Source organism: Otolemur garnettii, unplaced genomic scaffold (assembly GCF_000181295.1).
Source record: "Otolemur garnettii isolate 467f Iridium unplaced genomic scaffold, OtoGar3 scaffold00131, whole genome shotgun sequence".
Lineage (NCBI taxonomy): Eukaryota > Metazoa > Chordata > Mammalia > Primates > Galagidae > Otolemur > Otolemur garnettii.
In genome coordinates, this window is record NW_003852526.1 from 4,652,137 (window position 1) to 4,670,440 (window position 18,304).

The 18,304-nt window shown below is 37.6% G+C and overlaps 1 protein-coding gene across 1 annotated transcript in view; it reads right to left on the bottom strand.

The window, feature by feature from the left end:
* The window catches only part of MORC1 (MORC family CW-type zinc finger 1), a 156,371-nt gene that overhangs the window by 50,148 nt on the left and 87,919 nt on the right, over positions 1 to 18,304 (bottom strand). The window contains 1 exon segment of the mRNA XM_012810371.2: positions 14,329 to 14,467. Within this exon segment, the coding sequence (XP_012665825.1) occupies positions 14,329 to 14,467 (139 nt within the window).

The window sequence follows — 18,304 nt, forward strand, 5'->3', positions numbered from 1 at the left end:
CTTAATTTTATTACAGACTTTCCTTCACTTGTTACTCCAAAGACGGCTCAAGTTAAGTTCAACTTCAGCCATTTACAGCAAATATTTTCATCTCTTAAAAATGTCCTACCTCTAAAATCTTTTTCTATTCCTTAAAATTTACAATTCTTCAAATCTTCTCAGGATTGTTAACAATAATCTTCACATCCACTGAAACTTATTTTCCCAGTTTCGATTTATCGCACCCTTTCTTGACGTCTTTTCTATCCCCAATTTTGCCTGGAAACCATTGCATCACATCAGCTACACTCTGCCACCCATCCTGATAGTGCTAAATCTTAGATTAATCACATCATTGATCACCTTCCATTTCTGCTCATAAATTTCAGGCTGTCAAAATCTGTACAGTTTGAACATCTCTGATCCAAAATGCTTGAGATAGAGAAGTGTTTCAAATTTTGGACTCTGTAATATTTGAGCATACATAATGAGATATCTTTGGGACCCAAATCTGAACATAAAATTATTTGTGTTTTATATACATCATATACACACAAGCTGAAGGTAATTTTATAAAATGTTTCTAATCATTTCATACATAAAACAAAGTTTTGACTGTTTTGACAACCTGTCACATTAGGTCAGGTGAATTTTTCCCTTCTGGTGTATGCCACACTAAAAATATTTTGGATTCTGGAGCATTTGGGATTCCAGGGTTTGGGATCAGGGACTTTCAAACTATCTAACTGTTGATATCCACACCACAAAAAATACACATCATTCTCCTGCTGCTCTGGACAGTCCTTTCACTTGTTCCTAATTAGCTTCTGTTTCCATCCCCACAAAGACTGCTCCAAATCCTCATTATACCCTCTACACAAAGCCTTCCTCTTTCACTGTCAGATACTCCTGCCTCCTCTTTAAGAGGAAAAAAACCAGTAAGGTTATTACTTGAGTGTCAGCCCACTTTACCTCTTTCCCACAATTTCAGAGGTGAAAAAAAATTGTCCATCCTCTTCCCATAACTTAAACCCTCCATCTGGGTCTTAGAATTCCTCTGTCTTTGCTGGACTTTTTTTTTTTTTTAACGTGAATGAGGCCCCATCTTTCCCAAGTGTTAAATTTCTTCAATTTCACTGGCTCCTTTCTTAGTCCCTCTGTTGAGACTTCTCATGTGATCTGGAGTTAATGCCACTTGTTCGCAATAGCAGCATTCTTTGAAAATGTTGCTGAGTTCTTTCCAATATTTTCTTTCCAAACGTTTTGTCTTTGTTTGGTTTCCTATAGCTTGGTTATGATATGACTTGTAGTGGGTTTTTCTTTTTTTGTGTGTTTGTGTGTTTTGATGTTCTCTGTTGTTTTGTGATATTCTGAGTTAAATCTGTATGTAGTTTAGCATCTGTAATTAATCTTGCAAAGTTCTCATCCATTTTGACAAAAACACTGCCCTGTCTCTCCCAGCTACAAATTTATCTCAATCCTACCTAACCGTCTAGCTACAACCCTACGTTTCTCTGCTCCTTTAGCACAAGACTTCCAAATAGAGCTTATTCCCTTGGCTTCCATTTCTTTACTTTTCATTCATCATTTCGCTTTAATCCACCTGGCTGTCCCTCTGAAACTTAATCTTGTTGAAGTTAGCAATGGCTTTTAAATTATAAGGCCCAATGAATTTAGCATAATGCCCAGATCATTATAGATACAGAGGAAACACTTGCATACTCAATTTTATAATCTGGTAGAATTGAAGGGAAAAGGCCAAAGAAAAATCCTAAAATAAGATTAAGAAAAAGTTTTCTAAAGCATTAAAAGAAAAATCAGAATATTTTGGTTTACCTATTGAACCATCTTATGTAGGAACAGCAATATACATATAATTAGTGCACTAACTTTACACATGTTAAGTGCACTAAATAAAGTGGACCTTCATGAAAAATTTTGAAAGTACCCTCCAATTTTGCCCTCTAGTTCTAATTAGAGATGTATTATAGATTTCCACTAATAGATACATTTCTACTAATAAATAGATGAAAAATTTTAGCATCAGTTTGGGGGCCAGCCTATAATTTTTTTAAAATATTTTTAAAATATCACATGCATGAATTTTTAATTGAGGAGTATGTTCCTACATCTTTGCAGTTTTGTAAAACAGAAATTTGAATAGTAGTTAATCTGCTTCGAATTGAGTTACTTACTGAGTAGCTATTTACTAATGACAGGATCTCTTTTCAATCTTCTTTTCACATTTCAAAGAAGATTCATTACCCTAACAAGCTTGCAAATATCAGTGTTTACTTTTAAATGACACTCTAGCCTTTCCTAGCAAGACTATTTCTTTATGAGTATGGAAAGTCCTGCAAATCTCAGACTGAATCAGTGAAAACTGCATAAGATGAACTCTCTCTGGAAGGAGAAAAATGGAAGAATCCTTGAGCCAGGAACAAAGCAGTGAATGTCTGTGGTGCAGAGGAATCATCTGAGGAGCTGGCAGAACTGTAGATTCCAAAGCAACATTCCCAGAGACTCTTGTTTTGTCCGTCTGGTATAGATCCCAGGAGTCTGTATTTCTTCGCACCTGTCAAACCGTTTTCATACAGAAAGCCATCATAGACTCACAGCCTTGGAAAATATAGAATTCTTCTTTCTGATTTTGTATCATTGCTTTATGGGACTGTAGAGTAATATTTTTTCTCTTTCTGTAGAGTTAGGTCTCCATGATTAAATTTTACTAAACTTGGGACCTGGGCTGAGATAACAAATCTTGGAATTTAATTTATGACTGATTACTAGTAGAGAGAGCATCTGAAGTGATTTACCTCCAGGGACATTCACCTGCAAGAAGGTATCTGTTTACATTTTAAAGAAAGGATAAGATGTGGAACCTTACAGCAAGCACCTGCGTTATGAAGGTGTTTTTTTTCTTTTTTTAGATTTCAATACATTTAGGGGTACAAGTGTTTTTTGTTACATGAATTAATTGTACAACGCTGAAGCAGGGCTTTTAGTGTCCCCACCACCCGAATAGTGTACGTTGTACCTGATAGGGCTATTTTTATCCCCTCAACACTTCTTAGTTTCCACTGTCCATTATGCCACTTTATGACCATATATAACCCTCATTTAGATCCCTTTATAAGTGAGAACATGCCATATTTGGTTTTCTATTCCTGAGATCCTGAGATACTTCACGTAGGATTAACTGTTTGTACTTACATCCAAGTTGCCATAAAAGACATTATTCCATCCCTTTTTATGGCTTAGTAGTCCATGGTGATGTGCACACATATGTGTGTGTATCACTTTATCCACTACACAGCGGTGGAGCACTTAGATTGATTCCGTATCTTTGCAGTTGTGAACTGTACTATGATAAACATTCAGGTACACATATCTTTTCTGCAAAATGACTTCTTTCCTTTGGTAGATCCCCAGTATCCCTGCTGGATAAAATGGTAAATCTACTTTTAGTTCTTTGAGGAATCTCCATACTGTTTTCCATAGAGATGTTACTAGTTTACATTGCCACCAGCAATAATAGGTCTTCCATTTACATTGCATCCATGCCAACACTGATTGTTGTTGGTTTTTTTTAACTTTTTAATAATGGGTATTCTAAAAGAGTAGGTGGTATCTCACAGCGGTTTTAATTTGCATTTCCCTGATTAATGATGCTGAACATATTATCATGTTTTCTGGTCATTTGCCTATCTTCTTGTGAAAAAAACAAATCTTTTCATGTCTTTCTTCCACTTTTTTTGATGGGGTTACTAGGTTTTTTCTTGCTGATCTGTTTGTGTTCTTTGTGCATTCTGGATATTAATACACTATCATACATATAGTTTGGAAATATTTTCTCACATTCTGGAGGCTATTTACTCTATTTTGCTGTGCAGAAAATGCTTCTCATTTGTTTAATTTTATTTGCTGCTGAATTCTTTACCTATGCCAATGTCCAGAAGAATTTTTCCTAGATTTTTTCCTAATGTTTGTATAGTTTCAGGTCCTGCATGTGAGTCTTTAATCCCTCTTCAGTTAATTTTTGTACATGCTGAGAGAAAGGGATCCAGTTTCACTTCTGCAGGTGGTTATGTAATTTTCACAGTAACATTTATTGAATAGGGCATGTCTTCCCCAGTGTTATGTTTTTGTCTGCTTTGTCAAAGATCAGCTGGTTGTAGCTATATAGTTTTATTTCTAGGTTCTCAATTCTGTTCCATTGGTCTATGTGTCTACCTTTATACCAGTACCATGCCATTTTGGCTACTATAGCCTTGTAGTATAATTTAAAGTCAGATAATGTAATGCTTCCAGATTTGTTCTTTTTCTCTAAAATTATTTTGGCTACTCAGACTTTTCGGTTCCATATGGAGTTTAGGATTGTCACTTGCTAGGTCTGTAAAAAATGGCAATGGTATTTTGATGGGAATTCTGTTGAATCTGTAAGTCATTTTAGGCAGTAAAGACATTCTAACATGTTGATTCCTCCAATCCATGAGCATGGGATGGTTTGCTATTTGTTTGGGTAACCTAAGATTTCTTTCTTTAGTGTTTCCTACCTCTCCTTGTAAAGATTTTTCACCTCCCTGTGTAAGTGTAGTTCTATGTATTTTATTTTCTTTGCAGCTATTTTAAATGGTATTGAGTTCTTGATTTAACTCTCAGCTTGACTGTTATTAGTACATAGGAATGCTACTGCTTTTGTGTACATTAATTGGACAACCCAAGACTTTACTGAAATTAGTTATCAATTCTAGGAGTCTTTTGATTTTTCTGGATATAAGTTCATCTCACTGACAAACAGGAATAGTCTGACCTACCTTTTCTTGATTCGGATGCTTTTCATTTCTTTCTCTTGCCTGATGGCTCTGAGTAGGACTCTTACTATTGTACAGAAGTGGTGACAATGAGCATTCTTGTGGGGCTGGTAGAATTTGACTTTGGATATGTCTGGTCCTGGACAATTGTTGGGGAGATTTTGTATTACTGTTTCAATCTCACTATTCCATCTGTCTGCTCAGGATTTCTATTTCTTCCTAATTCAAGTTTGAGAGGTTATGTGTTTCCAAAAATGTACCCATTCCCTATAGATTTTCTAGTTTGTGTGCACAGTGGTTTTCATGGTAGTCTGAAATGACATTTTGTATCTCTATGGTGTCCGTTTTAATGTGTCCCTTTTCATTGCTGATTGATCTTCTCAGAATCCTTTCTCTTCTATTCTTGGTTGATCTTGTGAATGATCTACTGCTTTTCAGTACCTTTTCAAAGAATCAACTTTATTTTCATTAATTCTTTGGGTTTCTTTTTAATTTTCAGTTTTTTAAGTTCTGCTGTGATCTTTGTTATTTCTTTTCTTATGCTAGCTTTGGGTTTGGTTTCTTCTTTTTCTAGTTCCTTGAGGTGTGACATTAGGTGATTAATTTGTGATCTTTCTGTCTTCTGGATACAGGCATTTAAGGGTATGAACTTCCCTCTTAGCGCTGCTTTCTCTGGTGTCACATCACAGCACTAGTATCATTTCATCCTTCCCTTTTAAGTTCCTTCCTCTGTGTAACATGTATCATTGCAGTAATCATTCAGGTAGTTTCATCACTACTCACCAAAAATAGGCAAAATTATGGAAATCTTAGGGAAGAGACTGGAGAGAAGAGAATTGGAAATATAAAAAAAAGTTTAATTATGTTTTATAACAAAAAAATCCTGTGGTAAAAAATGGTAAAATATATGCAGAAACAAATGGTGGATGAACCATGAAGCAAATGAAAATGTAAGCCTCCAGACCTCACCCTTACACAGGCCTTTTCTGTGCCTCTATCCTAACTATGTATTTTTAACTTGGTATTTTCTTTCTTAAAAGGGGAGTGGAGGGGCGGGGCCCATAGCTCAGTGGGTAAGGCACCGGCCACATACACTGAGGCTGGCGGCTTTGAACCCAGCCCAGGCCAGCTAAACAACGACACCTACAACAAAAAAATAGCTAGGCATTGTGGTGGGCACCTCCCAGCTACTTGGGAGGCTGAGACAAGAGAATGGCTTAAGTCCAAGAGTTTGAGGTTACTGTGAGCTGTGACGCCATGGCACTCAACTGAGGGCAACATAATAAGACTCTGTCTCCAAAAAAAAAGGAGGAAGGTCCCTCAAATTGTCTAAATCTCAGGCTCAAAACCAAACCAAACCTGATCCACCCCTGTTTAGAGCATTTTAATAATTCTTTGTCATTTTCAAATGCCAGGAAATATTATTAGTGGCTTTGGTTTGTGTTTAGATGACGTTCTTGAGGTCCCTCTGAATAGAGGAAAAATGATTCTAGACCATTCTGAAGCAAAGGTCATGGACTAACATCAGCTGGTTACTGGGAAATGGATGGGAACCCCTAATGTGTGCCTAAGGAGGCATCACAGCCTGATTAGAAGGATGGGCTTGGCCACAGACTAAGTGAAGGAATGGAATGGTCAAAATAGATGTTGGTAAATTACAAGGTTGAAAACAGAACCTGACTACAATTAACTTTTAATTTTACTCAATCCTATAGGAGCTGCGATAGAGGAAGGAACCAAGTTCAGATCAAGAATATGATCAGGAGGGTGGGAGCAGGAGCTCATGTCTATAATCCTCCCACTCTGGAAGGCTGAAGTCAATGGATTGTTTAAGCTCAGGAGTTTGAGACCAGTCTTGAGCAAGAATGAGGACCCCCCCCTCCATCTCTACTAAAAATAAAAAAAACTAGCTGGGCTTTGTAGTGAGCACCTATAGTCCCAGCTTCTCAGGAGGCTGAGGCAAGAGGATCACTTGAACCAAGAGTTTGAGGTTGCTGTAAGCTATGATGCCACAGTACTCTACTAGGGGTGGCAAATTGAGACTGTCTCAAAAAAAAATTAAAAGAATATGATAAGGAGACAAAAGTTTGATGAGGTTAAATTGGGGGTACAAGATACAGATTTTGAGCTCAAAATCAGAATAACAATTTTTTTTTTTGAGAGTCTCACTTTGTCACCCTGGTAGCATACCATGGCATCATAGATCACAGAAACCTCAAACTCTTGGGCTCAAGTGATCCTCTTGCCTCAGCCTTCTGAGTAGCTGGGACTATAGACACCTGCCACAATGCCCAGCTGTATTTTAGAGGCCAGGGTCTTGCTCTTGCTCAGGGTGGTTTTGAACCTGTTACCTCAGGCAATACACCTGCCTTGGCCTCCCAGAGTGCTAGGACTTCAGGTGTGAGCCACCACGTCAGCTCAGAATAACAATCTTGAAGGACAGTTCCCTGAACTGAATTCAAAATGTAAAGTTAATTTCTGAGTAACAGTGAAATTAGGTCAAACAAAATGAAAACTGAAACTCAAACTTAGAGAGGACTCAGGCATCCTGGTGCACAGAAGTACAGACTCAAGAGGCACAGACTTCCTTTAGAGGGCAGTAATGAAAAGACACCAAATACCTGTACTTTATACTGAGCACAGTCAGAGAATCGGCTATGAGGTGCTTTCACCACACAAGGCAGCCTCGGATAGTCCCAGATTGGCCTGCACACTAATTGTGCAATGGTCATACATAGAGTTAAGGTGCTTAGGAGTTTTTAGAGGACAGAGATGAAACAGCTGTATTTGCATTAAAACCCAAATTAGTATTCTCTGCAGCAAAAATCATTTCAGGCAACACACCTGAACCTCTATTTCTCTCTCCATCTCTGCTGATGTGGACAGGACTGACCAACTGGTACACAAAGAGAAGAATGTAACATAGCAAGATTACCAGCCAGTATGAAAGCTATTTCTGTCCTGCTTGGAAGAAGAATATGTTCCCTCTGGACTCAAATTCCTATCAGCCTCTGGTGATGGCATTTGGTAACTTCTGTGAAACTCAGGAGCAGACACCAATGGATGACATTCCTCAGTCCCAATCCCAGGTAAAAATAATCTGATTTATGAAGGCAGAAGCTGAGAATACCCTGAGTTCCCCGCACCACACTGTGCCATGAAGCCAGGCTGTCCTGACACTGCTTTAACCACCAGCGCCATCTGTGTACTTCTTTAAATTAAGAATGCTATTCTGCCAGGCAGTTTGACATCAGCTTCTCAAGAAAGGATGAGTAGAAAATAATTTGGACACACAATTCAAGTTGAGAGGTTGAACTTCTCTTAGCCATCTACTGTGCCCAACACTGCATTGGGTGTGGTGTAGGAAGCACACAAAAGAAAGCAACACATGATACCTGCCTTCAAGGAACTTCTAGACTAGTTAATCATAAGCCATTTGTTTAACATCTCATTTGGTATGCTGTGAACAGAGGGCCCAGAGTGTGAATATATTATGCATCACCGCTCTTGGAAAAGGAATGCATCACCATAGAGAAATGAGATCTTTGTAGCAAGAGTAATAAAGTAAAATATTTCAACTACAGTGAGTATAATAGTCTCTTGTTAGACAAGAGCCTTTAGGTGTCATAAATTTTAGATCATGGCAGTTTATGTAAGAAGGCTGAAAAGTACTCTTGATGAATAAATATATTTTCTAAGGCATCTGTCACTGTAGTTATACAGATTTGAAATCTCTGCATCCTACACAATAATGACACATTAAAAAGATTAAATTCTAAATGGGAAAATGCATTCACATTCTTCATTACAAAGTTGTACTCAGATATGCCATTCAATTTGAAAAACACAGCTAAAAGTTCAGCAAGCTTTCTGTGCTCTACATTTCTTTGCTCTAAAATAACCAAAGTGGGAATTGCCAGATTACACTATTTCATTTTTTGTGTGTGGGTGTCTGCATGAGCACTGAAAAAAAACAGAATTTTATTGCTACTGTTCCTTTTTAGCAGGCATGGAATTTCATAAAGGCTATTCATTTGATGGGAAGACTATGAACATGACAAATGAAATCCAAATACAGTCTCTGTATTCCCATCCAAATGCAACACTTTATTTTGATCATGTGTAAGAACATTTTGGTCTTCAGTAACATATGCAAAAGTTGGTAAGTCTGACCTGTGTAGAGTCAACATTCCAATTAAATGAAATTCATTGTCTGAAGAAGTCTGCATAAATCATTCTTTCCATCTTTTTTTGATAAACATCTATTGTATCAAATATGCAGGCCTAAGTGCTTTTGGGAAAGCAAAGATGAATAAAAAATGGTCCTTTCTTTCAAAAAGTTTATAGTCCAGTATAGGAGACAGATCAGATACAAAAGTAACAATAAAGTCATGTAGAAAGTACTAATAAAACATGCTGTAAGAAAGACGCACATAAGACAAAGGGAATTGGAAGGGAGAAGATATTTCTACAGGTAGTTAAATGAAAAGATTTCTTACAGAGATTGGCATTAGTTTGGGATCTTGAAGGACTAGAAAAGAACCAGAGGCCGCTCCAGATAAAAACTGGCAGGAACCAGAGCAGTGGAGCAGCATGGAGGTGGACAACACACGTAAGGAGCCCATGAAGAATGAAAGAAACTGAGCCTAGAAAGGCAAGGGTCAGATAAGACAGAGCACTACAGAAAGTTATATTAATCATAAAATATTAATTCAGAAAACAACTAGAGGATGCATAAGAAATTCATCTCAAATACACTGCTTATACAAATATACCACTCACTAACCCTACTTAGGTACAAAGGGATAAATATAGGGTAGCTTAATTCAAGGAAAAATGTTCAAATCTGCCTTTTAATGATTAAGGATATTAAGCGGATTTCAATTTGTCCCAAAAAAGCTCTGAATGAAGTGTAACTAAAATTATATTCTGTGAGCATGATAATGACACAATCATCTTTGTCATATAATACAAGGTAGAAGAAAAATCTAAGTTGTAAATCAAAACCAAGAAAGGGGAAAATCTGAGGACTAGAAAGACTCCAAACGCAGAGGAATTAATTCTGTAACTCTACGGTTTAAAATTAATGTCTAGGTTTGCTGAAAAATGTAGTATCACTTATCCATGCAATATGCTAATTAGCAGCTGAGCAATCAAACGACACAATGAAAATAAAAGTGTTTTTCATTTGTCCAGCAGGTGGCACTTGTCACTAGGTATAGAAACCAGCAGGTAATGAGGAATGAAGCTGAAAGCGAAATGAGCAACATATTACTCATCCATCTACTCAGAAGGAGAAAGATGGCAACGGGTGGTTCCAGAACACAGTTTTTAACAAGGATCTTGGCTTGTCAGTCAAGCTTATGAATCACATGGAAGACAATCCTTTTATTCCATAAAATGCACCTTAAGTGACAGATCTTGAATTTGAGCTCGCCCATTAGGTACTGAACTTAGGTACTTTCCCTGTTAACAAATGTGATTTGTAATAGGTCAGTTTGTTGCCCTTATAAACATTCGCGTGTCCTTTTTGCTATATTTATCCTATGAAACTGTGAGAAACATGGTGCTGGAATTAGGCAAAAAGAAAAAAAAGAAAGAAACAAATCTTTACCATTTAAAGATGTGTGACTTGGTTCAACTTATTTAACTTCTTTTTTAAAAAAATAATTTTATTTCAGATTAATATGATGGCACAAATGTTTAGGTTACATTGTTTTCAATTTCAAGGTGAAGTTCAGGTTACAGTTGAGCCCTTCACCCAGCAGATGTGCCGAATATCCTCCATTGTGCACGTTAGGTGAGATCCTGACAATTGCTCTCCCTCCTATCCCTTCCCTTCCTCCTCCCCTCGCTAGCCTATGCTTGTGTTTTTTCTTTCCTATGGGCGTGTACTCAGTTTTGTTTTAGTATTGAATACAATGGATACTTTCTTTTCCATTCTTGAGATACTTTACTAGGAAGAATGTGTTTCACCTCCATCTAGGTAAACACAAAAATTGTAAGGTTCCATTTTTTCTTATAGCTGAATAGTATTCCATGGTATACACATGCCACAGTTTGTTAATCCACTCATGGGTTGATGGGTACTTGGGCTCCTTCCACATCTTGGCAATTGTTAATTGAGCTACAATAAATATTCTAGTGCAAATGTCCTTGTGGAAATGATTTTTGTTCTTCTGCATAGATACCTAGTAATGGGATTGTGGGATCAAATGGAAGGTTGACCTTTAGTTCTTTGAGAACTCTCTATACTTCTTTCCACAGAGGTTGTATTAGTTTGCAATCCCACCAGCAGTGCAGAAGTGTTCCTTTCTCTCCACATCTACACCAGTATCTGCAGATTTGGGACTTCGTGATGTGGGCTTAATGTCACTGGAGTTCGGTGATATCTTAGAGTGGTTTTGATTGACATTTCTCTGATGACTGAAGATGATGAACATTTTTCATATGTTGTCTTGTCATAGTTGCTTATTTTTAAACAGCTGTTAGAAGTGGTCCACAGAAAGACTGTATGTTATCTGTCCTATTTATTGATTCAACAACTACTGAGTACCAGTATATGCCAGGCACTCTTTGGGTAACACAGATTTCCAGTAAAGAAAACTGAGACTACCTCTGCTGTCTTGGAACTAACATCCTGGTATCACAGTTACTTTGCTTTCCGCACAATATCCAGCCTGGGACGGACCCAAGTGCAAATATGTGTTCAATGACCACCTATAGATTAAGGTTTACTATGGTTAAGGAGACAGGAGCTTTGTCCCAACCCAAAGCTTTCCTTGATTACAACAAAAATAAAGTCAGTGAGAGGTACTGAGTGCTTGAAAGTATGTTAAAGATGCTAGGAATCTTTTCACAAGAAGATTTTATAAAATTTTCCTTTCTCAAAAGGAAAAGCGAAGATGGTTAAGTATTCTTATGTCCTTTGAACTAACAGTAGTAGAGTTCTACATAAATAACGGAAAACATCTTTCTTTACATCAAAACAAACTGAATCTATAAGCCTGGCTTAAATTTTTCTAGAAAAAAAGCAACTATCAAGAAGGAAAGAATAAGAACTGATGGCCCAAATCCATTATTCTATCACCTGCCATCAAAATTGCTACCTCACTGATTAACAAAGCATCTAATCCTAAATAAACAACAAACTAATTAAGTCTGTGACTGGCACTATTAATATCCAAGGGTCAGTTATGGTCTTTACAGAAAAGAAAATATCCAAAGATGGCAATAAACATAAAATCCATTTAGAATGTTCTGGATGCCTTTAACATGCTGTGAGGAGTGGTAAATAACTAATAAAACTGAGATATTTCATAATGAAGGATTTGAATTTACCAAATTATTTATTAAAAGGGTGTGACACTTTTACTTCTGACTTCTGTTATGAAATCCATGATTTAAAGGCCTTAAAAACTATAGGAAGTTGAACTGCTTTTTGGAGGTAGGGAGCACTTAGGAGAATGTTTGCCAGGTAACTTTGAGTGTCTTTCCAAGAGAGACACTAAAAATCCAGGCTCAAGGGAAGGTTCAGACCTCTTTGGCTGCCATCTCAGGTAGTGTCCTACTTGCACTACAGATCCCTAGTAAAGGTGGGTGAGATCAAAGATAGTACAATTTATCTTCCAAAATCCAGGAACACACATAATAATAAGGCAGTAAGGCTGAGGGTTTTATCTCCCACCTTATCATTGAATTTTCTATTTTAACAGCTTTTTATTTCCTGACATCTATGAAGGAGTTAAGTGCTATTTGAGGAAGCTGACAGGATATACAATTTACTATTTCTGAATTTGGGTGCTAGATCTATAAAGTAAACAAAGATCTAATTACTTTATTAGTTTGAAACAGGGTCTTGCTCTGTTCAGGCGGGAGTGCAGTAATGTGATCATAGCTCACTATGACTTCAAACTCCTGGGGTCAAGCAATCCCCTGCCTCAGCCTCCTGAATACCCAGGACTACTGGCACACACCACCATGCATTTTTTGGTTTTTGTAGAGCTGGGGTCTTACAAAGATGCCCCCAGACTGTTCTCAAATGTCTGGGTTCAAAGGATTCTCCTGCCTCAGTCTCCCAAAGTGCTAGGATCATATTATACTCTGGCTTCTCTTCAGATCCCATAAATCTTTCGCCTTTTACCAAAGTGCTGGGATTACAGGTATGAGCCACCCTGCTTACCCTTAATATATTTTAAAATAGCTCTTTTTCTTATTCTTAATATTTTATTTTATTCTCTTTCTTTGTTAAAATTTTGAGCATTTTTTTAATTTTAAAATATTAAGGGCTCAGCACCCATAGCACAGTAGTTATAGTGCCAGCCACATGCACCAAGGCTGGCAGGTTTGAGCCTGGCCTGGGCCAGCTAAACAACAATGACAATTAAAACCAAAAATAGCTGGGCATTGTGGTGAGCACCTGTAGTCCCAACTACTTGGGAGGCTGACGTAAGAGAATCACTTAAGCCCAAGAGTTTGAGGTTGCTGTGAGCTGTGACGCCACAGCACTCTACTGAGGGTGACATACTAAGAATCTGTCTCAAAAAACCCCCAAGGCTCGGTGCCTGTGGGTCAAGTGGCTAAGGCGCCAGCCACATACATCTAAGGTGGCAGGTTTGAATCAAGCCCGGACCCGTCAAAAAATAATGATGGGCTGCAACCAAAAAATAGCTGGGTGTTTTGGCGGACGCCTATGGTCCCAGCTACTTGGGAGACTGAGGCAGGAGATTCGCTTGAGCCCAGGAGTTGGAAGTTGCTATGAGCTATGATGCCAGGGCACTCTACCCAGGGGGATAGCTTGAGGCTCTGTCTCAAAAAAACCCAAAATATTAATTAAGGCGATGTAAGTTTTTGTTTCAAGGATATCTTGTATGATGCTTAAGTCAGGGCTTTTGGTGTACCCATCACCAGAATAGTTTTCATTGTACCCAAAAGATAAGTATTTAACCCACACCTACCTTCCCACTTTTCCTCCTCCTTCATTCTCATTTCCTATATATTACTTTGTGACCACATGTACCCAACTATTAGCTCTCCCTTATTAGTGAGAACATACGGTGTTCAGTTTTTCATTCCTGAGGTAACTTCACTTAGAAAAATGATCTCTAGCTTCATTCAAGTTGCTACCAATGACTTTATTTCATTTCTTTGTTTTAAAATAACTCTTTACCCTCAAATTCCACCATCAGGGAAGAAGCCTCCGAAGTAAAAGATATCCCACCCTTTGTGGGACACAGACAAATCTAGACTACAAGTACTACTTGATTAAGCTGGGTGACCTCTATGAAGCTCTACACACACTAGAGTGGAAATAAAGGTCCTTACTCCTCACATGTATTACTGTGTAGATGGGCTTAGATAGTATGTTTTATAAAACTATGTCCTCTAGAACAGTCCTAAGAACCAAAATTAAAAGAATTTGATAAAAAAGATAGAAAAAAGAGCCTATGTATTTTCCTTGGGTAAACCCCATTAGTAAATTAGCACATATGAAACCAACAGCTCAAAATAGAGAATTTGGAGAAATTCTACTTACCTGTGGCTGCTCTTCTGCCAGTCTGTTTTGATACCTTTGGACTGACTCTTTAAGTTGCTTCTCTTTCTCATTTTTGGATGGTGATACTGTGTTCATGGTGCCCAAGGGTATGGAGGGTAGCTTTTCTATGTGATGACAACTTCAGAATCAACAAGTACAAGGATCAATGACAGGAGGAATTAGAAACCTATTTACTGTTTGTGAAAAATGATTCACTTCTGCAATGAGTTACTTTTTTTGTTGTATATCCAAAATTTAAATACTTAGGAAAAGCAGTATATTGCTGACTTTAGATTACATGAGACCTCAAATCTCCAGTTTGTACGGAAGAGACCTTAAAAGTATACATGCTGAGGTTGGGAGACTAACAATTATTTTGTTAATGACTCTCTTAGCCTACAGTACCATAAAATGAAGCCTTTTGTAAAAACTGTTCTTTAGATCACTGGGACTTATTTCATTACTGCCAAACATTTTTCCTAAAAAAATTTGGCATAGAAATCTATATGTCTCTCTGTATCAAATACTTCTGCTTCTGCAACACGTGGATCATTCATTAAGTAATGCAGGATCATTGTGAAGACCAGTGACTAAGATGTGATGTAGTGCTCAGTGATGGCCTTGGGGCTCCCTGAGATTTGGATAGCCCTTCACCCTAAGGAGCCTGACTGCAGCATCCCACCCAAACACCTTGCTGCCCTAAGAGTATCTGCTTTGACAGTCACTCTGCTTCCCAGCCTTACAGAAGTGCTGTTTCTAATAATAGTGGATTGATAAATATATTATATGTAATTTTGTAAATGAACAATGAACAGGCTATGGATGAGCACGTTCCTCATTATGGTTTCAAAAAAATACTAATGATTTTCAAAATACAGTACAACCTCCATTGTTGACCACCTCCTTACACTGACCACATCCTTAAGTTGACCTGAGTTTCAAAGACCAGACATGCACTATGTATGTGTGTCAATATAGTAGGCCTAGTTCCTTATGTTGACTAAACCCAACAAACTAGTATGTTGACCAGTTTGTTACAGACCAAGTAGTTACAGTGATCAACTTAAAGAGGTTGACCTCTGTACATGGTTTGTAAAGTTTGAGCCCTTTTGTTTCTCTTATTTTTACTTTAATGACTATGTATTGGGAAACTGAGTTAACCAATCTATTGAACAGGTAAGATATTATTTCATGCACCTTGGTATCAAGGCTTGCATAGATAACAAGTTTAATTCCCATTGGGCACATTTTGACTCAGGGCATGGCTGGAGATATAGTTAAAATGTTGAGGTCAGTTCTTCAAAACTGCACTAAGTCAAGAAGTTTTCTATTACTGAGCAGGGGAGGTGTGTGGAAGAGTTTTATTCAGCTACCAAAAAGAGGAGAGAGGGACAAAGTTTGCAGAAATACATGTGTGTTAGGCTAGGAGAAGAAAGAAGAGGTCAAAAATAAAGCCTTCTCCCATCTGAAAGAGTGAGGAAAAAGTGAAATAGATCTAAGTGTGGCCTTTTGACTGAATCCAATTTTACAGAACAAATGCTTTTATTAAAAGGGGTGCAGCAGAAAAATATGAAGCTTTTCTTGCCTTTCTTTAGTGCTTAAAAAAGAACAATCTTGAAATCAGAAGGCCGCAGTTTCCCTACCCCTGATCAGACCGATCATTTCTGTTTTTAAGGGCTGTGGCATATATTTTTCTTGGCACCTACCAACTGAGAAGACTGAGGAACTACAATCAAATCCAAGTACTACTATGAAAAAAATACTTAATCCAACCCACATATGGTATTTGTTATTATTGTTATTTTCAAAGAAAAGTGCCAGATAAACAAACCCTAGGGACAGCCACTACCTGCAGTGTTGATTTGAAGACACTGTGGGGTAACCTATTTCATTTCAGAAAAGTACCTTTTTTTATTGAATTTTTATTCAAAAGCAAAAACTCCAAGTATTTTATTAAAATGCAATCCATTTTATTGTCTTTGCCAAAAAATTTCTAGAAATAAATTTTAATATGCAATATGACCTACAGATATTTTTTAACATGCTTTTCAAAATTCAGGCTCTTTTGGTTCAGCCAGGTATAGGCATCACTTTTACCCTGATGGTAAATCATGTTTTCTATATAGATAAATGCATAGCACAAATGTAATGGAAGCACACCGATATCTTTTACTCAAGTTCTGTGTTAAAAATGTCTAGCAGCCTTCCTCTGTGTGGGGAAACAAAATCAGGGTCCAGTGGTTTGAAAAAGAATGGCTCCATTTTACTCTGTCCAGGTTACTGACCATGAAATGCTGCCATTTGTAAAATGGTGTATTTGGGTCACTAAAAAGTATCTGAACAGAATAAGAAATGTAAAAAGATGCCTTCTCGAAGAGGGTGTGGTAAGACAGAAGGAATACAAATTTTGCATCAGTAGCTTCCAGTTTCAGCTCCAGGGAGGAATCCTGGACAAAGTCACTGAACTTTCCTTAGCCTCTCTGTTTTTTCCTTTGAGAAATGGGGAAAATTCATACGGCTTTTGTTAAGATGGAATGAGACAGCATATATAATTGCCAAGTAAAAGAAAGCTATTATTATGTTTCTGGCCCAAGTTCTGGTGACAAACATTGTTCTTTCAAATGCTGTTGACTAGCATTAACCCTGCCGACAACTGGCAATTAACTGCTGACAATAAACTATATTTTCTGTAAATATAGACAATAAACACTTTTCACCCCATCACTTTCTCCCTCTACTCATGGAACGTTCCCTGATAAACAACTATGCTTCTCGTAAGTGATCCTACCCAAATCCAATGCCACGTTGCGTCTCAAGGTTTTGCCTAATGCTAATCTATTTCAAGGCATACTCTCAAGGTATGCATGGCCCATCAACCTACCTTACTGAATCAGAGGACTGAGCAAGGGCATCAGATTAATTTCTCTCCCCTCTGGGAATCATCATACCTACATCACTGTTAATGAGCTCTCATAAAAGAAGTGCCAACTCTCAATTAATTACCCTTGTAATCAGTTTTCTTTACATCTCCCCTAAATCTCTAGCTCCACTTTTAGCATATTTTTTGTCATAATCTTTTCAGCAGAAATAAAATACTGAAATAACATTTGGTGGACATAAAAACAAATAGATCAGTATTTAAAGAATCAAATCTTAAGAAAATCATAAATATAAAGAAGACTTTTTGATTTCTGCCCTTTAAAGGCCCATCAGTTTTCCGTCAACACTGCTAAATTTATCTTACCACTTACCGCAAGTGGCATTGTTTTGATGTGTACAAGAGAAAAAATTAATGCAGCTTCAAAACTATAGTAGAACCTCTGTAAGGTAACCACTCAAGGGACTGTAACAAACTGGTCAACATAAGGAGGTGTCAACATAAGGAAGTAGGTGCATTATCTAGTCTATGAAAATTAAGTCAACTTAAGGAGGTGATCAAGTATGAAAGTTCTAGGGTAACTTCACAATGTTCTGTGATGATGTTAGTACTTTTCAAGAGGAGAAAGTGAGAGCATGCCAACTCAAGAAAAGTCAAAGAGAAAGGAAGCTGCAGCTGACAATGACCAACACAGATCTAAGAAATCAATGGGATAGTGTCAAATCTGTGAAAAGTGGCCTAAATTCTGGTGACTTGTTATCAAGGGGCCTCTAGTGACCAGGGACTTTTAGCAGATTGTCCTGACCAGGGTCCCAGCTGGACTCAGAGAAGATTAAGACACTATTATTACAGCATATTCTAGTGGATGGGAAGCTGAGTAAAGCAGAAGTTATCTAACTTGTCTAAGATTTCACAGCTAGTAGAGCCAGGAATCAAACCCAGGCAATCTGTTCCTGCAGTCTGGACTCTAAACACTACCCTATATGGTATGTAAGTTCTCAGCTTATATAAGTAACTCATATTATTAACTGTTCTTAATATTTAAACTGAGACAACACTTCATTCCCATTTGGGAAATATACATAACCCTTAAGTTAG